The sequence below is a fragment of the Cyrtonyx montezumae genome, unplaced genomic scaffold, assembly GCF_038088225.1.
Source record: "Cyrtonyx montezumae isolate F1298 unplaced genomic scaffold, pur_monq_1.0 scaffold_3, whole genome shotgun sequence".
NCBI lineage: Eukaryota > Metazoa > Chordata > Aves > Galliformes > Odontophoridae > Cyrtonyx > Cyrtonyx montezumae.
In genome coordinates this window covers 10,746,950-10,773,369 of record NW_027072034.1, presented here as the reverse complement: position 1 = coordinate 10,773,369, position 26,420 = coordinate 10,746,950, and the positions used below count along the sequence as shown (strand labels likewise).

At 36.2% G+C, this 26,420-nt stretch overlaps 1 protein-coding gene across 2 annotated transcripts in view; it reads left to right on the top strand.

Moving 5' to 3' along the window:
* Window positions 1-26,420, top strand: part of KLHL1 (kelch like family member 1) — a 178,307-nt gene that overhangs the window by 126,110 nt on the left and 25,777 nt on the right. For both annotated transcript variants that reach the window (XM_065744026.1, XM_065744025.1), the window contains 2 exons: window positions 8,504-8,690; window positions 25,634-25,858. In XM_065744026.1, coding sequence (XP_065600098.1) covers window positions 8,504-8,690; window positions 25,634-25,858 — 412 coding nt within the window. The remainder of the gene's footprint in view (window positions 1-8,503; window positions 8,691-25,633; window positions 25,859-26,420) is intronic.

Below are 26,420 nucleotides of genomic sequence, written 5' to 3'. Positions count from 1 at the left end.
TTATTGGCTAAAGCAGCATAAATGTTTCCTTTTCCAAGAACATCCCTTTGAAAAGGGGCTGACAGCTTTGTTTAAGAAAAGTTTTAAAATGACATTTCCATACTTTGCAGAAATTCATGCAAACCATTAATATGTTTTTCCTTTTAATCTGTACAATGAACATTCATGACCTTTCCATCAGGAGCCTCGGTTCATTCTCAATTGCTCCATTACTATCATCATCAACAGTAACCAGCTGAAACAAATCCATACATGGAAGAAAACATGAAAGAGTGATGCTGGCTGATCAAATATCTCTCTGGAATATCATTCAATATACAAACTTTACATTGTTTCTGCTTCAGATTTTTGTTTCATATGTTAATGTGTTTCTCTGATTCAAGGTTGTCAAGTGACTTCAGAAACATTGAGGTTCAAGGAGAATTGGGGCCTTTGTTAAAAATGTGTCATATAAATCTGCATTTCATTTACTCACTGTTCATATAAAGGATTTTAAACTTTTTGTTCTTCGATTATAATTGCTAATACTATTAAGGCAAAGCTAATCCTATGGTCTGCTAGAATGTATGTTACTGAGGGCACAAAACTTTTTTATGGGAAATATGAATCTAGACACTGGAAGAATTTTTACAGAATATACAGTTATGTTTTGCCTGCAATAAAATGAATGTATTTGAGTATTGAATTTAATTATTCTCAGAGTACAGAATAGTCATGTGTTGTTAAGGACAATTCAAAGTAATAAATCAAACTAAATAAATCAAACTAAATAGGTATGGGCATTTGCAGAGAATCACCTTGAATGATGCTTTGCCCTTTTGGCAGTAGTTATAACTAGAAGATAACCTTTTACAAGTGGCAAAATAGAAGAGTTTGTTGGAATACTGAACTCCTGCTTTTGTATTCATTAGACTTACCCTTCATTTTGGCACTACTTGGCTACTTTTCACTCCAGATCTCAAGATGAATTTGATTTCCTAAAATGAAGCAAGCCAGCTCTCTTCAGCATTATCCTGAAGATAATGTAGAAATACAGTTGGAAAGGACTTGATGTTATCTTTTAAAATAAGTACAGTGAAAGGTATTAGAATTTCAAAGAATACCATCAGTCTGAGAAATTCTAGCAGAGTTCCAAAGTAATTCCAGAGTAATTTAACTCTGCTGGAATATCACCAACATGTTCTTGTAAGAATCAACAGCTCTGTGGATTTCAGTGTGTTAGTCAAACAATATCCACACTTAATATTAGATATAATTTTCTCTTAATTAAGAGTGTCATTACCATGAAATAGTAATCTCAACATAATATGGTTTCCAGGGAAACATACTTATTAATAGAATTTTCTGATCACATGCATCCTGATTGCGTAAAATCATATTGATTATTTTGTTGTAATAAGGAAATATAGCTATGGTGTAGAAAAACACTGAAGAATATTGAAAGATACAAAATAAAATGGGTCGTCTCTATAGGACTTCATTTATTTTTTTCTAAGCAGTATTTCTAATTTCAACTATTTTTCTATTTTTTTTTAAACTCACCAGATTTCACGCAGAAATCCAGTGATTATCAATTAACCATTGTGGTTGAATACGTTCATAGGTTCATAGGTTCATAGATTCATTAGGTTGGAAAGGACCTACAAGATCATCTAGTCCAACCATTCTCCTATCACTATCCCTACCCAACTACTAAATCAAATCCCTTAGCACCTCATCTAAACGCTTCTTGAACAGCGCTAGGGATGGTGCCTCAACCACCTCCCTAGGCAGGCCATTCCAGTGCCTGACCACTCTTTCAGAGAAAAAATGTTTCCTCAGGTCTAATCTAAATCTTCCCCAGCGCAACTTGTGGCCATTCCCTCTCGTCCTGTCATTATTTATCAGGGAGAAGGGGCCCACCCCCTCCTCACCACAACCCCCCTTCAGGAAGTGGTAGAGTGCAATAAGGTCTCCTCTGAGCCTCCTCTTCTCCACACTAAACAATCCCAGCTCCCTCAGCCTCTCCTCACGAGACTTGTGCTCCAGACCCCTCACCAGTTTTGTTGCCCTTCTCTGAACACGCTCCAGGGCCTCAAAGTCCTTCTTGTAGTGAGGGGCCGAAAACTGAACACAGTACTCGAGGTGCGGCCGCACCAGAGCTGAGTACAGGGGGATGATCACCTCTCTGCTCCTGCTGGCTACACTATTTCTAATACAGGCCAGGATGCTGTTGGCCTTCTTGGCCACCTGGGCACACTGCCGGCTCATGTTAAGCCGAGCATCAACCAACACCCCCAGGTCCTTTTCCTCTCTTCTTTCTTCAAGCCATTCTGCCCAAGCAAGCCTATAGCATTGCATGGGGTTATTGTGGCCAAAGTGCAGGACCCGGCACTTGGCCTTATTGAACCTCATCCCATTGAGCTCAGCCCAGCTATTCAGCCTATGAATAAGTGCATAGGAGGGAAGAAACTAGGATATTTCTGAAAATAAGTTTTCCAATGTTTGCACACTTGAAAAGTGAGCATAAGATGTTCTATTCCATCATAACAATAACTGTTTTTTTTCTTTTTACCAAAAATGATTTTTATAATTTTATGAATTGAGCAAAATGTAATTTTATTTTGAGGTAAATAAACACAGGTTTGTATTTGATTTTTGGAGTTTTACTTAGAAATGGCTTCTCCTTTTTAGGATGCATTTCTTATAAGAAAGCAAAAGAGGCACAGCCTTCGTGTCTGGTGCGTGAGTATTTTGCTACTGCACAGTGTCAATTGATTGACGCTCCTACAAAACACCTGCAATTTGGTTGGAAGATTTCAAAAACATAAGTATTTCTTCTGAGAGCTTAAGTGCAGATTATGACAACTTACTATGGAAATAGCTGTCTGTCAGGAAGTCACCAGATACAATTGAACTTTCAATATTTTCTTATTTCTTATTTTCTTATTTCTATAATAGATTTGCCATTAAAAAAAAGTCAAAAATTGTTGTCAATTGCATTGATTCCCTTTAGCATTAGGGTATAGATTTAGGTAACAATATATTATCTCAAATTTGTTCAGGGGAAATTGATAATTTGATTTCTTAGCTTTGCTGTGCCTGTATTCTGATAAAAGTAAATGTTGACAGAGTGCACTGTTTGGTTGAATCGTACTACATGCATATTAAAGCATTTTGCAAGAGAAGATCATTCTGCTTAGAGCTCTGAACGTGATTTGTCTTCGGATCTTTGATTTTTCATCTACTGAGGACTGTGCTGAGGACTTCAAAGGAAAAAAAATCACAAAAATAATATATTAAGAACCTTAATATTATGAAATATAAATTAATGTTATGAAATAAAGCTACTAAGAACGTTAAGTAGCATATTTTAGTATTCTTAGTTAGCATCATGAACTGCATAATAATTGTCATAGTTTAATGCTGGTGGGGAGCTCAGCCCAATGCAGCCCCTCATATACATTCCTTTCAGAGGGATGGATGAGAGAGTCAGAAAGGTAAAATTGCTAGAACACATAGTTCGGGGAAAAAACAGTTTACTAAGTCGAGGAAAAGCTTCACATCATGACAAAACAAAAGAAGGAATTAATTCAGTATATCCCATCAGCTGGCGGGTGTTCAGCCACTTCCCGGAAAGCAGGGTTCATGATATGTAACAGTTGATTGGGAAGACAAACACCATCACACCAAACATCCCCCGTTCCTCCTTCTTTCTCCCATCTATTTTTTCCTGAGGATGATGTCATATAGTACAGAATATCCTTTTGGTTGGTCTGGGTCACCTGTCCTAGGTCTACCCCTTTCCAGTTTATTGTGTGCTCCCGTCCTCATCACTGACAGGGCAGAAGAAGAAAAGTTCTTAACACAGCATAAGCACTGCCCAGCAGCAGATAAAACATTGGTGTGTCATAAATATACCTTTCATCCTAAACCACAACACAGCACCATAACACCTATTATGACAAAAAAACATACAATTACATAATTTATATAGTAAAATAAGGTCTAAAACACCTTTGTGAGAATTGATTCTTTTACATGCTGAGAAAATTAAATTACCTCAAAAGTGAGTTAACTTAGATTAAGAAATACAGTAAAAAATCCGGTGATTAATATTTTTGTACTGGCCATAGATCAAAAGTATTAAATGCAAAAATATACAGCACTGCATAAATATATAAACTGTATTTTATCTAAACCGATTACAGTCAATATGAAAACACTCAGCAGCTGTGAGGGAAGAAAATAAAATATTGATATTTAAATTAATGAGGTTAAATGCAAACAGTTTATGTTAAATTATACAATATATAGAGTTCAAGAAATGTGTCAGACTGGTACACATTTTAATGCACTTCCTGATAAAATTTTAATGACTTCCATTTTTATTGAAAACAGCAGAATGTGGTAGATGGTCATTTTCCCATGGAAAAAGAAAATAAAGTTTAAGAATGTTTTTTTTATGTGCTATTAGTTTCTTGTGCAATTTCTTCTCAAGCATTTATATCAAGCCATTAACCTCGGTTACCTACAGTGACCCTATTTACGTATGCTGCCCTCAAGGAACAAAAATGTCTTCTTTTTTTTCTGCGTGCATCTATTTCTCTTCCACCTATGCCTCATATTATTTTAATAAGAAAGAGGACAACCCAGGACCTCAAACCTCCAGCCACTTATATTACAGATACACGCTTACCTTGTTTTAAGCTGACTATACTATTTGTATCGATTTCGTGGTTTTTTGTTTGTTTGATTGTTTTTCCAAAAGGATGCTTTTTCTTATCTGAAATCTAGACACATACAAAAGGTTCTCTGGAATAAACTTTCATTGTAGATAATTTTTGTATGTGATATTTGTGTATATGATATCTTACTGAATTTCTCTGGTCATAGATCATGAAAGATACTTGAAGTTCACAAAAATATATTGATACATACATTTTCAGATCCTTTGTGTCTTCCCTGTTTTCCCTTTTCATAGATATATATATTTAGTTTAATGTCTATGGGATTATTTGTGATTTATGCATGATCTGCATGCAATCATTTATAAAACACTATTATCCTGGAACATGTCTAGTGAAAGCTTCTGAAAACACTATTGTCAAGCAACACAGCTGTCTTTACTTTCCAGTTATCATTTTTCTAGCTTTCCTGCATGTAAAGTCATAAAACAACATCATTTGGTTCAGTCAAAAAATATATATAGCTTATGGTTTTTCCAACCTCAACTGTATATTTGCTGTATAGCATGTATCCGTTATTGTGTATACTTCAACACCCGAATGAGGAAAACAAGTGAAAATTAGCATTACCACATTTAATAGAGTAAGTTTGTTATTTATGCAGCCCTTGCACAAATTCATGAATCTCAGGGTTTCCTTTAAATTACCTATTCCTTCTGCAAGTTTACAGTTTTGTATGTGTGTTGCTGGCTTTCTGATGCTGAATTCTCACACATTTAGTCTTAATCCTCCTCTCTGAACCCAACTTTTTGTGCCTTTGTATGTCTTCAGCTGTTTTCCTCTTTTCCTCACTCCTTGTTTTATTTATTTTACCTGTTGTTCACATATTCAAAATATGGAAGTCTTATGATACCAGATAAGCAGAACTACTGGTAGTTTCAGTTAAGAAAATCCCCTGATTTCTTCAGCTAAAATATGTGGAATTTGTATTAGAACTAAAATACAATAAAGTTCCTGATCTTGAATTGCAATGCAGAGTCTCCTGAACTTAGAGAATTTGCTCCACAGTTTAATAATAGAAAAATGAACTTACAGCAACTTCCCCGTGGGCTACAGTTATCCAAGTTAGGGATTAATGAGAAAGTACTAATGACTCCTTTACTCTAAAAAGTCCATGATTATTGCTAAAGTGAAAAGTTGGCATTCCAACTTGCAGCGTGCAAGATGTGAGTATCATTTAACTCACACAGAATTCCTAATAACTGCAATTCTACTACAATTTTTACATAGAAAAAGTCAATATAATGCAACTGAGGGAAAAGCAAAACTAAGCAAACAAAAAAGCTCTTCAAATGTAAAAAATCAGTGTCTATCATATATGATTTTTTTTAAAAGCCACCTTGGAGCTCTGTAGTGGTCAAAAAGACAAAACTGAATATTTGATTTACTAGGAAAGAAGTTAAAAAGATGGTGAATATTGTAATCAATATAAGAATATCATGTTGTATCAATGTTTTGGATACTGTGGGCAGTTCTGTTTCCTTCACAGAAAGTATCACATAAAACTGAAAGGTTCAGATGCAGCCAACAAGAAGAATTATATAATATGGATCTTCTTTCATATCACCAATGACTACCTAAGCTAAGATTCCTCAGTCTAGAAAACAATCAAAAATATTCATCTCAGAAGGTCCTTCATCTTAAAGTTGGACACTGGTGTTAATGTTAAAGGGAATTACTATATATATGTATATATATATATATAAATAGCCTTATGGCTTACTCCTTCCACTTTGCTTTATGGCTGCAGTAGGATTAAAATACTAGGCTATATTCCTCTTGTTATTTCCTTAATAACCTAAGTCTACTGTCTGTTAGGTCACCAACCATGTAAATAAAGAGTTCTGGAGTACCAGCTGAGATAGTGCAGTGTGTAATGCCTTTCTTTGTAACTGAAGTTCAGTTCATGATTGGCACCTAAAATCGGAAGCAGCAGTCTGCTGTTTACATGTACCAACTAGTAATGTTTTAGGTATCATAGAACATATTACCTGCCAAAAAGCTGACAGACTGATAAAGGAAATTTCACACATTGTTCATCAGCAATTTAGATCCTGATGAAGTAGCTGACAGTACTAAAAATGAATCTATCTGCCTGTGTTTAGTTAACAACATTGCAATTTGTGTATGTTTGTATATATGTGGAAGGGATTAAATATTCCTGCTTCTAAGCCATCAGCTGCCTCTCCAAAAACAGTTGAGAGTCCTAAACAGCTGCTGTACAAGATCTTCCAGGCTGTACAGGTGTGGTGCCATATGCAATTAAAGCCTGCTTTAATTTGTTATAATGAGCAGATCTTAGGAATCATCATCTAGAAGTAATACTCAGTTGCTTAAATATGGTCATTGAGAGTCTGAAATAATTCTAGATACCTTAGAGTATCTGTTACAAGGGCCTGGTGGTTCTGATGCAGATTCTGAGTAACACTTAAAGTTTTCTGGACTTGTATCAGTGAGATCCCAAAGTTGTTCAGGAAGGTGCAGACCTCAGGAGGTCTCTAGTCAAAATGCCTGCTCAAGCAGGGTCAGCTGTGAGGTTAGACCAGGTTGCTGAATCCAATAGTATCTTGAAAGTTTCAAGGGTGCTTTATAGCATCTGAGATGTCACTGGATATGTTCATACAGGCAATTGATTTGAACACTTTATACAATTTGTAGACTTATTTCATAGAAATATAATGGAATGTTTTTTTCAGCCATGTTCATGGACATCTGTACTCAGTAACTACTGGTTATAACTTTTCTGCCAATTAAGATAGACGCATCATAGAAACACAGAATCATAGAATCAGTAAGGTTGGAAATGATGTCTAAGATCATCCAGTCCAACCACCCACCTATCACCAATGTTTCCCACTAAACCATGTCCCTCAGTACAACATTTAAACATTTCTTGAACACCTCCAGGGTCAGTGACTGCACCACCTCCCTGGGCCTAACCACTCTCAGAGAAGTACTTCCTAATGCCCAACCTGTCACAACTTGAGGCCATTCCCTCTAGTGTAATTGCTAATTACATGGGAGAAGAGAGTGACTCCCATCTCGCTGCAAATCCCTCCAGGTAGTTGAAGAAAGCAGTAAGGTCACCCCTGAGCCTACTTTGGACTAAATAATCCCATTTCCCTCAGCAGTACCTCGTAAGATTTGTGCTCCACACCACTCAGCAGCTTCACTGCCCTTCTCTGGACACTCTCCAGGGCCTCAATGTGTTTCTTGTAGTGAGTGGCTCAAAACTGAAGTACTCAGTGTGCGCACTCACTAGGGCTGAGTACAGAGGGATGATCACATCCTGTGCTCCTGCCATGTGATATCCTTCTAGATGATGTGTTCTATCATCTGGATAATTAATCCTTAATTTTGCCAGTAATGCAGGAAATCAACAAATTCAAAACTTGCAAAATAAAGTTTTGTTTCTGTGTTTGTAGTTTCTTTTTATTATTTTCTTAAAAGTAAACAAAAGTAACTGCATGTTCAGGATGCAAAGAGATGCCTTCTTATCCTCTCAGTGTTATGATGAGAACCTACAGGTCCTGGAAGCTGAAGCATACAAGAGAATATTTCATTTTTCTTTTGTGTTTTCAGTAAGGGACAGATTGCAGTCTTAAGGGATGGTAGAATAACCTCAGTTAAATATTTACTTCCTTGTATCTCTTCTTTCAAAAAAAAAACAAAAAAACAAAACCTCATGCAAAACTCTATGTTCTATACTGAAATGACAAACCTATTACATCAGTTTTATAATCTAGACTTTTTTTTTATTATCATATCATTCACAGATCCTGGCAGACCTAGAAAACCACGCACTTTTTAAGGATGACCTAGAATGCCAGAAGCTTATTCTGGAAGCCATGAAATATCACCTTTTACCAGAGAGAAGAACTCTCATGCAAAGTCCAAGAACGAAACCTAGGAAGTCTACAGTTGGGACGCTTTATGCTGTTGGAGGAATGGATAACAACAAAGGTATAAAAGGATATTTGTTACCTTATAAAAGTTATATTTTGTGTTTACTTTATTAGAAAATTCAAACAAATAATCTGTAGCAAAATTCATTTACCTTAGTTTAGACTTTTTGGAAATTCTGATTAATTTCTTTTTTGTGGGGGAGAGAATAAAAAAATAATAAATTGGAACTCATAGGCTGAGATAAAACAATTTAAGAGAAAGGAAATGGTAATAATTATGACAAATAAACATACATATGTATGCAAATGTGATAAACAGGTGATACACAAGCAATTTCTTACCACTCTGTAGCCCAGCTAGCCCCCCAAGCAGCTGAAGAGAATGAGATGAGCTCTCTCCTTCTTCAAAACTCCTTCCTTGTCTGAAGCATTTTTGATGCTTTGCAGGAAAAACAGAGCCCTCTGCTGAGAATAGACTTGGCTAGAAAACAATTCTATCCCAAATGAAGTTAAGACAAATCTTATGCATGAGTCATACTTATCTGATGCAAAAAAGTGATCAGTCAATTAAAGAAAAAGACTGCTTTGACTGGGTTCCCACCTTCTCAGTATCTGAAGAGAGCTGAATTATGCCATTAACTGCTTAAAAAAAAAAAAAAAGGAGACAATAGAAATCTTACCAAGTATTTTCTCATTATTTTTAGTGTGTAGCAATCAAGAAGGCTAGTCCACTGATTTATCACTGAAGTGAAATATTTCAGATTAAAGCTGGCTGTCTAGTAAGAAAGGTTTTTATTATTAGTTTGTTTTGAAGTTCAGTCACAATTACACAGTATTCTACACTTGTTATCTGTATTCAGACTGAGGAGTATGCCTTAAGGAGACACAGTTCCAGCATAAGAGAATGTTCTTAAAAAATAGCATACAGTAAAATCAGAACTTCACACAAGTCTGTATTTGGAATTAGTCCTTGAAGTAGTTTTGCTGCATGGTTATAGCAATATCATCTGTGTAAGAATATTATAAGTTTTATTCCCCATGAAGTTATAGTATTGGAAGAGTTACACGTGCCTGGGTGAAAAAATAATGTTGAGAGAATAGGATATTGTTGAGGAAAACACCAGTATATATTCATAGTATATTCTTAATATAGTTGTAGGTATTCTTAACCCTTTAACATCTGTAGATGTTTGTGTAGCTAAATGTTAAGCATACTGTCACATAGGAGAAAAATTGTGTTTCAAGGAATTTTATTAATTAGGACAAATGGCTGTGAACACCTGAAGTATTCAGATACTCGGGATTGCCTGCAGAAGTTAGTTAGGTGCAGCTGTATTTCTTTCTGCTTAATGTTTAAGTCTAATTCTGGTTTGTTTAGTAAAGTGTAGGTCCTGTTGAAGAACTGCAGTTTTGCACATTCAGATCAGGCATGAATTTCTTTCTGTATCTTGAAGTGAAAAAGCAATGTTCAGCCCTCTGTCAATATGAACTCTGACTTAAAACAAAAGTGTTAGGGCTTATATACATTTACAACAGATAAAAATTGCTTTGAGAAGGGGTCAATAGAGCAGAGTACATCTCAAGAAGAGTGTTATAACATGTAACGTGTTCCAATAGCTCTGCATCCATGTGGCATTGGTTTGCACCTGTTCAGTTCATCCAATGTGATTCTGCCATATCTAGGTCTAAATTTTAGGAACTGTGAGGCTTGATTATCAAATCAATTCAGGAAATCTGAGCGCTGTTTGCATGTTTTGAAGAACTACTGTGAATTAGTAAAGTGCACTTCAGGTCATGACATGATGCTGAAGTTGTGTTATCTTTCTGTATTGATTAATATTTTCTCCGCAACTTTCTCCAAAGAAATACTGACATGGATTACTGTTACTTACAATGGTGTATTTTTGAGGTCTTTTGGTTTGTTGTTACTAGATATGACACAATTACGTATGAGATGGAGATGAGCTAAGCAAATTATCAGTTTAAGAGCGTGTCTATAAAGCAGCAGGTGAAAGAATCACAGAATCACAGAACTGTAGGGGTTGGAGGGGATCACTAGAGATCATCTAGTCCAACCCCCTTGCCAAAGCAGCTCCCTAGCCCAGGTTGCACCACTAGGTGTCCAGGCAGGTCTTGAATGCCTCCAGAAAAGGAGACTCCACCACCTCTGTGTGCAGCCTGTGCCAGTGCTCCGTCACTGCACTGTGAGGAAGTTCCCATGCACATTTGTGCAGAACTTCCTATGCATCAGTTTGTGGCCATTTTCCTTCATCCAGTCACCTTGCACTACTGGAGACCAGCCTCATCTCTTTGCCTTCCCGCTCCTTACATATTTGTAGATGTGGATCCGATCCCCTCTGAGTCTTCTTTTTTCAACGCTGAATATTTCAAGGTTATGTGGCCCACTACATAAAAGTAGCATACCATGCTAAAGCAAGTTTATTTTGCAATCTCTTCTATAATTATTCTCCTTTCCATAAAAGAAGTGATAATTAAACTCCAGCAGACAGTGACTGGAATTATGCCTGACATGAAAAGTTAATGTAGCGTAGTACTAACTGGATAGAACGAAATGAAGCAAGGTTGGATCATTTAAGAATTTTAATTCCCTAACTTCTGAAAACCTCATTTAAATGTCTTTTCACCCACTTTTGTTTACTTTTTTGTTTAATTTAAAAGTCACATATAAGAAATAAACAGGTTACATGGGTTGTATTAACAAAATGAAACGTGTGAAGAAAGTGTGATTCCAGGTATGTACTTCTGATAATAATCTGTTCCCCTTACCCATCGATTTAGTCACATTAACTTCTGTAACTTGAATTAGCAGGATTTAATCATCTAGTAGCAGACAAAAGTTGTCTAGATGTGCATAAAAAAGAGTGTTAGGCTGAAAGAAATGAGTAAATGCACGAGTGACATTTACCAATTTCTGAGAAAGAAAAGCACTCACTTTTACATTGGTCTTGAAATCCCAAACACAGAACAAAAGCTTTGTGGTAGAACACAATCTTTTCAATGTACCTTAGAAAATACAGTTCAAAATTACAGTGGGAGGAATGTATTTAGAGAGCAAGAGGAGATTTGTATGAACAAGTGGACAGTGTTATGTTGATGACAGAATACGAATGATCTCTATTGAAATATTCCAACTTCCAATACAAAAGGAAAAGAAGTATCCTTTGAAAAACAAAGAAGAAAAAATAATCCCAAAAGACTGATATAAAATATTTTGGTAATCAAAGTCCTACATTAGTTAATTATTAACTGAATCGTGGTCTTTAAGTAAAAAAAGGAGAAAAGAAATGAAACATTACTTGAGCAAAAACCTCTTCCAGAAAAATATGACATCTCATTAACAGAGGACAAAGTTCATTTACTGATTATTAAATATGTATTTTCTCTTTAGTCTTGTGATTAAATATAAAATCTATAAGGAAAATTACTTTGGTATTATGTGAAGTGTCTCATCAGTCTATGTCAAACAACCTTAGAGATTTTTAATAACTATTTAGGGCTGCTTATTGCTTTCACAGCAGCAATAAGAAGTGAAGCTTTTGAAATGCGAATTTAGAGGTCTTTAGTCACTTCTTAAATTCCTATGTTGCATATTTTTCCTATTTCTTTAATAGTTCCCAGTCACTTGTAACAATCCTTTTTCTTTACAAATATGTTTTATCAAATATGGTTTATTTCTTATATATAATATTATATATAACTACATGAAATTACTCTTATTCTCTGGTGAACTTCTAAAATATTCTTTTCTCTCTCTTGTTTTTGTTGTTCTTTTTTGTTATCACTTTTTTAAAGACTTCTTGTAGCACACTTTCCTCGATTCTCATTTATTTTAATTCTAAATTTTTCTTGTGATGTAGGCATGTTTTAAATACTGAAAGAGATATTGTCCAGAGTATTAACAATATTTTAGTATTCTACTGGAAATACTTAAAATTAAGGTAGAAATAATAAAAGCATCTACGTTTTCCTCTTAGCTCATTATTCTTGGTCTCTCTAAGATGTGTGCCTGAGATGCTTTAAACTTGAAAATCTATCTGCTTTATGTTTGGATTAGAGGGAATTCCTTAAAAAACAAAACAAAACAAAAAAAAAACTTATCAAGCAAACAAAAAAAGTTAAAACAGCACAGTATATCACTCATCAAAATTGTTTTATACCATTTTTCAGGTTTGGAATTCACTACAAACCACTTTGTCATCACATAATAAAACAATACTCATTAAACATTTAATGTACATAGCAATATGAAGAAAGCATTTTAGGTTTGATATTAGGTGAATATTAGGTAGAAAATATTTCTGCACATAAAGGAGTGTGAAGGGTTGGAACAGACTCCCCAGGGAAGCAGCTTAGCCGTCATCCCTGGAAATATTTAAAATGTCAAGATGTGGTCCTTAGAACGTGGTTTAGTGGTAAACAATGCTAGGTTAATGGTTGGACCCCATGGTCTTAGAGGTCTTTTCCAACTAAATGAGTCTATGTTTCTACAATTCTATGTATCTAACCACTCCAGGACCTAATGCTGAGTCCCAACTGTCCCTGCAGCTGCCACCACAGGCCAGGTCACCCATACCCATCCTGACTCCAGCAGGTGACACCGTTCCTTCACACATACATAGGTCTCACAAAGAGCTGGCACTGAGCACTCGGAATAGGGATGGGAACAAGATTACTGAAACCAATTCCTTTTATCTATCTATGTATTTATTTATTTATTAAATAAGTCCCTGTGTGCTACATCCACTTGTCTTTCAACTGTCATTACAAAATTGGTCTTTTAACACTTTCATTAAGTCGCCTATTCAAAAGTATGCTCTGGAAGAGTAAGAACCTTATATTTCATAACTATAGCTTATAGAAGGGAACATGGGAACACTAAATTTACAATTAGGATTCCCTGTCGTAATTTGGCAATGTTAGCAACATAACACAGAAAATTAATCTGAAATATTAATTACCCTGCTGAAGCACAATTTCAGGTATTGCCTTATTTTGCTTTTGAGAGTCATTCCTTATTATTGTGATAAATACATGGAAATATGTAGAACAAGGAAGAATGCACAGATATATTAGTATCTTTATCCAGTATACTCCCATATGATAATTCTTGTGCTTCTGTTGGTGAGCAGAGATAGTCTAGTACACTTGCATTTCAGAGTCTGGAGGGAATTGGCTGATGTAGTCACTAAACCACTCTCAATGATCTTTGAAGTCATAGCAGTCAGGTAAAGTCCCTGGTGACAATATAACATCAATTTTTAAGAAGAGTAGAAAGAATGACCCAGGAAGTTATCAACTTGTCAACCTTAGCTCTGTGCTGGGGAAGATCATGGAGCAGATCCTCCTGTAAGCTGCTCTAAGATACATGGAAGACAGGGAGGTGATATGGGACAACTAGCATGGTTTCATCAGCAGCAAGTCCTTTCTAACTAACCTATTGGCCTGTGATAGCATGACTGCATCCATGGACAAGGGAAGAACCACTGATGTCATCTATCTGGATTTCAGTAAGGCCTTTGCAACATCATTCTCTCCAAATTGAAATATGTGAATTTGATGGATGAAGTTTTCAATTGATGAGGTACTGCTTGCAAGCTTGTGCCCAGAGAGTGGTGGGCAATGGCTCAATGTCCAGATGGAGATCAGATGTCCCATGGGGGTCAGTATTGGGACTGGAGCTGTTTAATATCTTCATCAACAATATTGACAGTTATCATGTTGAATATTTGAAAGGTTTTTCTGATATTTGTTCATGTCACTTTCTGGGAAATCCTTATATTTAAATATGAATGCATTCATTAAAAAAAGTAAGAATTATTATGTTCAAGTTATTTATTTGAGTGCTTTAATGCATTTATTACAGTCAAACAAATGAAAACAGGAGTGACCATTGCTCTTTTTTTTTGTATAATTCTTCCTTTACTGAGGTATTCTCCTTGGACTACTGCTTCAGTAACCTACTTAGGTCACATTCATTCCACTTGAGTAACCATCTTTTAAGCTCACGATGTAATGTTGCAGATCACTAGATTAAGGTCATCCTTTTTTCACCTAGTCATAGCAACATCTTTAAATCTTGAGTAAAATAGACAAGTATGCATCAGCAGCAGTTTTAATAAAAGCAAAATCAGCAGTATCTGAGGAGGGGGGGAAAGGAAAACCTTGTGATGATAAATGTAGAATTCCTACCTTTCTTTGTTGTTTTAAATACTGGTATTATTCTAACTATGAGGAAAAGACCTTTCTTTAGAAAAAAGCTGTATTTAACTCAAAGGTGGTATATTTTTTTTGTTTGGTTGCTTTGCAGCATTTGTTTGTTTGCTTGCTTGTTTGTTTGGTTGTTTTTTGAGGGGTTGATTGATTAGGCATTCATTTCAGAGTCTGAGGCAATTTTCTATTCATATATGCCAATATTCTCACATTTATATGTTTGGATATATGTAGCTGAAATGGAATTTGCAGAGATTTCACCAAAGTTAAATCCTGATTTCACAGGCTCACAAATGATACTAAAGCAAAAAAATAGAATTTTGGATTGTACAATGGTGTATTTAGCTAATTTTACCCACTAACCGTTTGGATTATAAGAATTTATGTAAGAAAACGAAATTGAAATATATGCAGAATATCAAGCAAAATCCTTAACTTCTTTTCTGAAATAATTTCTCTTGCCACATTCATCATATAACCATGCTATGTTAATCATACAAATAGATACTAATTAAGTTCTGTTTCACCTGTTTTTTTAATATAGTCTGTCATTATATCTGCACTACTCATTGAAATAATTCATGCTTTTTTAGAGATCAAACCATCTGAAAAATCATAGAAATATAGAAATATAGAAATGTTTGAGTTGGAGTGGACCTTTAAAGTCATCTACTCCAACTCCCCTACAATGAAGAGAGACACTAACAGATGCATTAGGTTGCTTATCCTGACCTTGAATGTCCCCAAGGATGGAGTTTCTCCCACTTCTCTGGGCAGAAACTAATTCAGTGCTTCATTACCCTTACTGTAAAACAAACTAACAGAAAAACTCTTCCTTATACCCAATATCTAAGTCTCATGTTTTTTATTTAGAAACTATTTCCCCTTGGTCCGTTAGCACAGACCTTGCTAAAGTGTCTCTCCACTTCTTTCTTATAGCCCCGTTTTTGTTAGTGACTGGCCACTTTCATGTCTCTTTGGTGCCTTTTGTAGGCTCAACAACCCCAGCTCTCAGCCTGTCTTTATGGGGGAGGTGTTCGATCCCCTTGGAATAGGCAGTTGTGCTGCTCAGAAAGTAATGCCTCTTATTTTATTATTTTGGCCTGTGATATCAGAGGCAAATCTTTGTGGTATGTCAGTAGAGGTTGAACTTTCTCATCAATAATCTTTTACACTTTATTGCTGTGTGACAGATGGCAGCTGAGAGGCAGTCTGACAAATAGGTACCTGACATAGAAGTGCATATGAAGCAAAAGTGTGTCACTGAATTCCTCTATGGAAAAAATGGCACTCATTTTGAACAGTTATTCCCCCTCCTGTTTATATACTCCCTTCAAGTATTGGAAGACTACAATGAGGTCTTCCTGGAGCCTTCTCTTCTCCATGCTAAACAAGCCCAGTTCCCTCAAATTTTCCTCACAGGAGAGATGTTCCATCCCCCTGGTCATTTTAGTGGTCCTCCTCTGGACCTGTTCCAAGAGCTCTGTGTCTTTCTTGTGCTGGCGGCCACAGGCCTGGATGCAGTAGTCCAGATGAGGCCTCACAAGAGCTGAGTGGTAGTATAATGAGAAGAATGCTGTGCTTTTTGTCTTATGCTACTCTTTGTGACATTTTATATGTCAATACAAAATCTTCTATTACACATTTAAATGAGGTCTCATACTTTATGTTGAAATGTGTTCATTTTGTGGACTACTTACAATCTTTCGATTCAAATCTATCTTCCAATCTATCTCTTGCTCTCATATGTTTTATACCGTGTTTTGTCCCTCAGATACATCTTTGAGTATTTATGTGTATTTCTTTCATCTAATGTATATTATTTTCCCTATTTTCTGTAAAAACACACACACACACACAAAAGAAAAAAAATCAGAAGTAATGTACATGAATTCAGTTGTTTTTTGTTATTACTGTTTTCCTTTTTTTGTTTGTTTTTTTTCTCCAAGAACCTGGGACAATTGCAAATACAGCTGTAAATGGCAACATGTATATGGGACAGCACGGAAAGGAACATATGGGAAGAAAGCTGAGATGACCATGTACAACATATGGATATATAGGTCTGGGGACCGTAGTTAACCAAACAACAGGGATTTGTGTATTTTAAAAATTGCTATTATAGAGAGGTGGATCAGTAACTTATGAAAAATCTCTATCTGCATTCTATGATAATCTTATTCAGGAGAAATTGTAAGTAATATTTAAGCCAATGGTAAATTCAAGACCATCCTTTATAGCAGGAGTATTTTAACAGTTATTAATACTGAAAGAAAATGTTAATCCAGTTGCATTGGGGAACAGTAGTGGTTAGTGGTACTGCATAAAATATTGTCTAATAATTTATGTTTTGGGAGCATTTAATTTGATTCTTAAAGTTAAGTAAAATAATACAGAACTATAGGGAAACAGAAGCATTTTGTTTATATGCATGATTAAATATGCATGAGAACCAAAGAAAGCCTGAAAAGAGTTCTCACCTCCTACAGCTTTACTTTTCAAGGTATCTATAATTTAAAATAATTTTAAAATTTAGGTGCTGTTTATATAGGTTAATATACAAAGTAGATTGTAATAGTATTCTTGTTGCCTGGGGTCTTGAACTGCCATAGCATGCATTACTGGAACTTATATGGTTATTTTCTCTTACTCTGTTGATATAAGGACTGATACCTGTGCTAGAATATGGTTCACCAAAATTTAGTGATTACACTAGATATGTCTACACCTAAACTATACACTTAACATTCACTGTAGATGATACAGATCTAGCTAGAGCTGCTGTAATCTAGAGAGCAGTTACTCTCATCCCAGAGCAGATGCTGACGTTTCCAGAAAAGGATAGCTGTTGAGAATCTATTGGTTGCACTTGACCAGGTCTCCAAGGTCTACTCTGGCTTCAGATTGCAGGCACCTGCACTGAAGCTGCATCTCTCCCCACTAATAACTGGATAAACTGAAATCATCCTAGTAACCAGATACAGCCAAGGAATTGAACTAAGCAAGAAACTATGTCAGTTCAGATAATATTATACCATTGTAGCCACAGTGGACTGCCACCATCCTATTCTTGTTTAGTTTCACCTTCTTCCTCTATTTGTGTGTCCTCATTCCAGCTCTGTTAAAAAATATTTGTTTCTATCATCTTCCAACCACCTCACCTACTACGTTTTTCCTTTCTCATTCATTTTTCCCCAATTAATTTACCTCTACCTGCTTAATGCTAGAAGACAATCATAAGACTGCCTAATGAAAAAGTATTTGCTGTGATCAAATTATTTATTATTATGCCTGTGTTTGATTTTCAGTTTTCACTATGCACATTTTGGTTTTGCAATGATTTTTACGATTAATACTGAAGCATGTGGGGAGGAATAACTGCATGCATCAGTACAGGTTGGGAGCTGACCTGCTGGAAGGGAGCTCTGCATAGAAGGACCTGAGTATCCTGGTGAACAACAGCTTCATCATGAGTCAGCAGTGTACTCTCATGGCAGTGGTATCCTGGGGTGCATTGAAAAGAGTGTGGCCAGCAGGTTGAGAGAAGTGATCCTTCCCCTCTACTCCACCTTAGTGAGGCCACGTCTGGATCCAGTTCTGGGCTCTTCGATTCATTAATGACAGCCAACTACTGAAGAGAACCCAGTGGAGGGAAGCTGATTAGTGGCTTGAAGCATCTCCTTTATGAAGAAAGGATGAGAGACCTGAGGTTTTTCAGGCTTGAGAAGAAAAGACTGAGAGGGGGTCTTATTGATGCTTACAAATACCTAATGGATAGGAGTCAAGAGGATAGAATCAAGCCTGTGGTAGAATAAGGGGCATTGGGCCCAAAGTGGAACATTGGAAGTTTCATGTAAACACAAGGAAAAAACTTCTTTTCTCTGACATAGTGCTGGAACAGGCTGCCAAGAGAGGTTGTGGAGTTTCCTCTGGTGATATTCTAAACTCATCAGGACTCTTTTACTGTATAATCTACTATAGGGAACCATCTTTAGCTGGGATTTTGGACTTGATAATCCTTAGATATCCCTTCCAACCCCTACAGTTATGTCATTCTATAATATCTGAGAGAAGTTCTTTGCACATTACTGCAGTAATCATTCTTTAATATTTGAGAGAAGTTCTTTGCACATTACTGCGGTAAGCATGGCTAATAACATAGACTGAAATCTTCAGCCTGTTTCTATCCTGAATGTATTTGTTTTTCTTTAATTAAGAGTAGTATGTTTATGACATTCACTGCAACAGTAGACAAGGGAAGAGCCACTGATGTCATCTTCCTCAACTTCAGTAAGCCTTTGACGTGGTAGCTCTCAACATCCTTCTCTCCAAACTGGAAAGATATGGATTTGATGGGTGGACTGTTTGATGGATGAAGAACTGGCTGTAGGATTAAGTCCTGAGAGTGGTAATCAATGGTCTAGATGAAGATCGATGACAAGTAGTGTCCACCAGGGGTCAGTTCTGGGGCTGATATTCTTTATTATCTTAATCAATTATATTGACAGTAGAGTTGAGTGAAGCCTCATCAAGTTTACTGATGACACCAGGCTGTGGACTACAGTTGACACACACAAAGGGAGGGGATGCCATACAGAGGGACCCAGACAGGCTTGGTCAGTGGGCCCAGGTGAACTTCATGAGGTTCAAAAAATCCAGATGCAAGAATTTGCACTTGGATCAAGGCTACCTCCATTAGCAATATAAGCTGGGGGATAAAATGATTGAGAGAAGCTCTGCTGAAAATGAGGTGGGGGTATTGTTGAATGGTAAGCTGGACATGAGCCAACAATATGCCCTCACAGCCCAGAACGCCAACTGTATCCTGGGCTGCATCAAAAGAATCATGGTCATCAGGTCGAGAGAGGTGATCCTGCCCCTCTACTCTGTGCTGGTGAGGCCTCACCTGTTGTACTACATCCAGATGTGATGTCCTCAGTGCAGGAGAGATGTGGACTTGTTGGAGTGCATCCAGAGAAGGGCCACAAAAGTGATCTAGGGGATGTAACACCTCTCCTGTGATGTCAGGCTGAGAGAGCTGTTCAGCCTGGAGAAGTGGAGGCTGCAAAGTGACCTGATAGCAGCCTTTCAATCTCTGAAGGGGAGCTACAGGAAAGAAGGGGACAGACTCTTTAGCAGGGTCTGTAGTGATAGAACAAGGGGAAATTATTTCAAGCTTAAGGAGGGTAGATTTACGCTAGATATAAGGAAAAAATATTTTACAGTGAGTGTGGTGAGGCACTGGAACAGCTTTCCTGGTGATGTGGTTGTTGCCCCATCCCTGGAGACTTTCAAGGCAAGGCTGAATAAGGTCCTAGGCAACTTTATCTAGCTGTGGATGTCCCTGTTCCATGCAGGGGAGATGAACTAGATGGCTGTCAGAGGTCTCTTCCAACTCTAAGAATTCTATGATTCTGATATGTCACAGTTCTAAATGTACTACGATGGTGTTATTAATACAGCAAAATCCTATCTGAGTAAATTCAACAATAAGCTCTTCATTCATCATTTTGGTTTCATTGTGTGTCAAAATTCTTCTGCTGTACCATTAATAGATTGTTATGAATACATGAATTACTCTGAAAAGCCTATCAAAAAGAAAATACAGTTATAGACCCTTTTTGATGTTTCTGTTTCTGCAGCGTTCCTAGTTTTCTGCTTTCCTTCTGATAGCATACTAGTATGATACAGGATTCGCTCATTCCTTCTTTTACTAGTCATATAAATATTGGTCAGTGTGTAGAGAGTAAGTATTGTTGCTGATACTGTAACTGAGAAAAGGACATAATTTCTACTAAAAAAAGAGCAGCATTTAAAGATGAATGATGGCCTAAAATTACATCAACTCTCTACTGACAAGTAGAAAGATGAAACTTCAATGAAAAATTGAAGTATATACAAAGGTTAACTTTAATGTGACTCATAATTTACTCTTAATTACTTACTGATTACTTCCTGTAAAGATAGTCATTCATCATAGTCATTTTGACCTGCATAATACCATAATAAATACAATACCACTGACCTGCTAAACCTTGTGGATGTCCCTTATTCAGAATAAATATGGATAAGGTCCCTCACATTAAAAAAAGAACCAACATAATATGTCTTATTATACCTTTCTGGAGTTACTTCATTGTTTTTATGCACATAAGTAGCCTTGCAATCTCTAGTTACTACCCCATTATTCTTTAAACTTAAAAATAGTATTTTATAAACATGATAATTATTACCAAATTATTATCACCGAATTATTATTATCAAATTATTACCAAAACTGAGGGTTTATATTTTTGTTTGGTTTAAGTTTGTTTTTTTCCCTTTTCTATTTTTCCAAGTTATACTTTCATCCACACTGACAAAAATTCAATTTGGAATTTTATTACGTGCATGGTTGCCTTTATGATTAGTACACTTCTTGCAAGTGAGCTTTTTCACAGTCTCGTGCTGCATTATGATTATCAGTCCATCGGACTGCAGGATCATTCTTTTTTCTGTCTATTCACCTTGTATAGCACTATTCACTCTTGTGTCTCAGGCACTAGACATCAACACCCAATACCAGTTTCGGAAGAATAAAAGTGCAACTAAAATTAGGAACTGCCTTTATGACATTCTCTTTTTAAGTTCTCTTCTTATTTATTAAATCAATCCCTGAAACAGAGATATACACAAATACTTTGTTATACAGTTTTCCCTGTTTTATGCAAAATGGCATATATATTTAATATAAATATGTGTGTGTGTTTCTAGGTAAAAAATATGGATTGGATATAGACATAAGTATGTAAATATGTATTGAATATTAGCTTTAAGTCATTCTTGCTGTCAATTTTTCAGCAACCTACATTGCAATGCTTAAGGGTGGAAATGAATTGAAACCTCTAGGTTTTGACATCGCATTTCACCTCATATCAACTTTCTTGCTTTCAGGCTCTACCCTGACAAATGTCTGGTATGTGCACTGCAGTTCACAAAGTAGCTCTCATTTCTCTGAAATCTTTTCTGACAGTGTGACAGGACTACACAATATGTACATCTTTAGAGCAGCTGGTGGATTCTATGGCCACAGTAGCTTGTATTATAATCTTAGCTAGACAAACTCTTGGCTTCCAGTTTATAACATAGATTTTTTTTCCATTAGAAATAAAGTTTTGAGGAGAAGGAATTATCTTGGCATTCATCTAATTTTTATCAAAGTGGGGGACTAGACACTGAAGAGAGATGAGAGAATTATCAATATGAATGTGACTAGCTAATCAGTATCAGGAAAAAGATCTGCAGGACAACGAGTTCTGGATTGTGCAGAAAATGAATGGTGGAAATTCCTGGCAGTTCCCCGAAGTCAGCATTAATCTAGTATATGAGAACATGAGAAATAGCTTATTCTAAGCCTTACACATTAATAAGGCAAAGTCCTTTGCGTTACCATTTTCATAAGTTCTCTGAAGCACACGCTTCTGGAAAATTTCTGGTGTCTGTCACAGTGTAATGCAAAAAAACCCACAGCTTTTCTCACCAAGAATCCTAATGTATAGCTTACTTTGGATTTGAATCCAGCAATTAGCTTCTGGAGCCTTTTGTATGCTATGCTGACCTCTGCAGTAGGGCATGCCAGTGGCAGGAATCAAAACATGAATATGCTTCTTGATAAACTTTCTGCACATTCATCAGAAGATATTCACTGTAAAGAGAGAAAGATTATTCACTGCTGATCCAGGAGTGACCTCTGGAGCTGATCAGGTCCTTTCTTCTGCTGAAGCAGGGCCACTTAGATGAGCTTGCCCAATACCAGCATCTTTTGTCCAGGCATTTTTTGAAGATCAAGGAGTCCACAAGCTCTTTGGGGAATGTGTGCCAGAGGTCACTAAACTGCACAGTAAATAAATTTATTGTGATGCTCAGCTGGAATCTTCTGTCTTCCATTTTGTGCCCAGTATGTCTATTCCTGGCAGTGGGCACCACTGAAAAAATCTGGGTCTGTCCTTTTTATATAATCCTTTCAAATATTTGTAGTCATTGATGAGATTCCCCCTGATCTTTCTCTTCTACAGGGTGAACTGTCCCAGCTGTCACATCCTTTCATCATAGAATATATGCTGTCTTGCCTTCCTCATCTGTGTGGCCCTTGGCTGGACTTTCCAGCATCTCCATGTCTCTCGTGTACGGGAGAGCCCAGAACTGGATAAAATATTCCAGATGCATCCTCACCAGTGCTAGGTAGAGAGGAAGGATCACCTATTCCTACTTACTGGCATCCTAAAGTAGGCAAGAATACCATTAGCATGTTTAACAGCAAGTGCTCATCACTGAGTCACATTCAACTTGGTGTCTTCTGTGATCCTAAGTGCTGGAAATCTTTGTAGGGACGTTATTAAGATTTTCATAGTTAGCTAATGCCTGTAGTCCTGACCATTCCACTGTCATTCACTTAGCAGACAAGATCTGTAAGTTCTCCTGAGCTTCAGCTTTTGTTTTGGTGAAGTAGTGCTCTGTAGTGCTTAGCATTTCTGTGATGTTAACATTTAGCAATGTAACAATGTTTTCCTTAAGAAGTATAAGGAAACCATAAAATACATGACAAATGAAATATCGATATTCCAATGTGTTATTGATTTTATATACCCAGAGGACCTGGCACTTAAGTAGCTAAGCATTTCTGAAATATATTAGCTCTAAAGGACTTAATCAAGATTTTGTCTCTCCAGTTTGTGTTGGAATGAAGAATAGTGTAAACATTGTAAAAGGAACTAGGTTCAAAATATGAACGGTGTAATTCTTACTGCTTCTACCAAGGGTAAAAGGGCTGAAAGAGAAGATAGACTAATGTAATCAGATCCCCCATACGGTAGTTTAGTATATTCAAAATTGGCTTTTTGTCAGTATTTTCCAGTTATAGATACTCTAAAGTCTTTCAGTGGTTCCACACCTTTCTGTTGAAGGATTTCTTTTTCACACTAAATATTACTTCTTCAGAGTCACAACAACCAAAACCATTCAGATCAGAACATCACTAGGACCAGACACTCTTTCAATGACAAATATCTAATCTGACACAACTGTCTGTTTTTAAACCAAGTGTAATCTCACGACTTCAACTGGGAATGGCTTATTACTTACTAAAACTATTCATCTTGTGTGCTTTTACCCTATTAAATTTAAGAAAAAAACAATACTAATGACATGTATAGAGTAGGCTTTCCTCTGTTTTCAAGTTTAAAAGAGTAAGTTGTTTTAGTTCTGCTCAAAGTGAAAGAGTGTATCAGAAACTGTTAAAGTTTTAGTTCCAGACTATGTATATTTTTCATAAATAGTTAAAATAGACCTTGATAGTTTTTCTTTTTTGTTACTATTTTTTCCCCAAATAGCAGAAACGTCTTACTGGGTAAATTGAGTTCACCAATCTAGGCTGGATTAGGAGTTCAGTATGGAGCTTAATAATGCATTGTGCCAAACTCAGACTTAACCAATATAATGAAATACATAGTTGAACATAATTCACAGATTGTGTTTGTTGTATTAGTAATACTTTCTAAAATCAGAATGACAAATCTTTTAAATGGCAATCTTTACCATTACGGTAGACTGCATTATAGCATTCATTTATTGCAGTTCCAAATTTAACATTAATGCATTCAGCATATAAAAACTTAAAGCATTATAAAATAGCTATATTAATGTCTCAGTATAATATGCCCTGCAGCGCTGTACAAAAAATGTGCATTTTTGCTTCTTCAAAACCAAAGATTAATACATTTGCACAAATCAGCTTTAAATTAGAGGCAAGAAAATACATAAACCTGTCTCTATTAATCAAATGTAAAAATTTGTTTGTATAATTTATGGTCTCATAAAACCAGAGAGGGATTTAATATATTCAGTTGAATTGCACATAAGTTGTTCCAAAAGTAATGCCTTCTATTTATTTCCATGGAGACTCAATAGAGTTCTATTGTAGATGCAAAGAACATAATAACACTATTATGTAGATCAAATTGTCAGCTACAAAACACTAGTTTTCAACATAGTCACCACCATTAGCTATGCATTTTCCTAAAATGGAGAATAATTAGGTTAGGAGGAAATTCATTATTCAGAGACTGGTGAGACAGTAGAACAGGCTGCCCAGAGGATCTTTTGGTGCCCTGTCCCTGGAATTATCAAGGCCAGGTTGGATGGGGTCCTGGGCAGCCTAATCTGGTGGTTGGCAATCCTATCCATGGTAGGGGAGGTGAAACTGGGTGATATTTGGGTTTCCTTCTATCCTAAGCCAGTCTATGATTCTGTGACTCCCATAATCATACTCAGATAATAGAATGTATTATTCATTTTCTGAGATCTGCACATCTGGTTTTGTTAGTAAACATCACTTGATATTTAATATTTAATGTTAAAGTTACTTTTCTGATTAATATGTGTACATATATGGGGACTGCTGAGTCATGGCCTGAACCGCTGATTGAGCACCTGAAGAAAAGATCTGGTCAGCCTTGGGAGCACAGGTGAAGGCAATTCACCAGTGAGACTGAAGAGGGTGGAGGCAGGCTCACCCCTTCCGAATCCTCATTTAAGAGCTGACTGCTACTGAGAAAGGATCTCTTGTTAGAGATTCCTCCTTTGGAGTTCCCTTTGCCTTTATAATACCTTTTGAAATTGCCTGTAAATCAAATTACTAAGTTCAGAAGAAAACGTTCTTTCATAACAGAAATAGCAATAGCCAAAAATGGCAGCCTGTTTTATATGTGTTATTTTATCATTGTGTCTTATCAGGTGCTACAACTATTGAAAAGTATGATCTCAGAACAAATATATGGATCCAGGCTGGAGTGATGAATGGCCGGAGGCTTCAGTTTGGTGTTGCTGTCATTGATGACAAGCTATTTGTCATTGGAGGCCGTGATGGTTTAAAGACATTGAACACTGTTGAATGTTACAATCCAAAGACGAAGGCTTGGACTGTGTTACCACCAATGTCAACGCATAGGCATGGTTTAGGTAAGGAGAAAAATGCTTTAAAAATAGTACACAGCTGTTTCAGGCAAGGTAATATGCAAAATATAGGTTTTAAAAACTATCGTATCACATTCATCAGTATTAATAAAGATGTACATTGTTATTGTTAGATCACTAAGAAGGTAAACGTGGTTAAGATACATTTTTGTTATTTAATGAAGTATCAATAATTAAAATAAAAGGCAAGGCAGGGAAAGAAACCCTGAAAATATTCCGTTTTTTTTTTTAATAGCATTTGACAATGGATATCTTTATTTATAAAATAATCAAAACATGCTTTTTTGCTTTTTAAGGGTCATTAATACCACTGTCAGCATTAAAAAAACAAAGAAATGAAGGAGCTGAACAAATAAGTGACTCTGAGCTTATTGTTCCAAAACAAACAATATAAACGCTTCTGTGAAAAAAATAACGCTGCCTGTCCTAAACTGGCTTATGCTTTCCATGAACTATGTAGAGTGTCTAAGCTTCCATTGTAGGCTAAATTTAGACTATTAGGCCTACTCTTCAATTTATGTTTTGGTTTGTGAATATACAGTTTTCA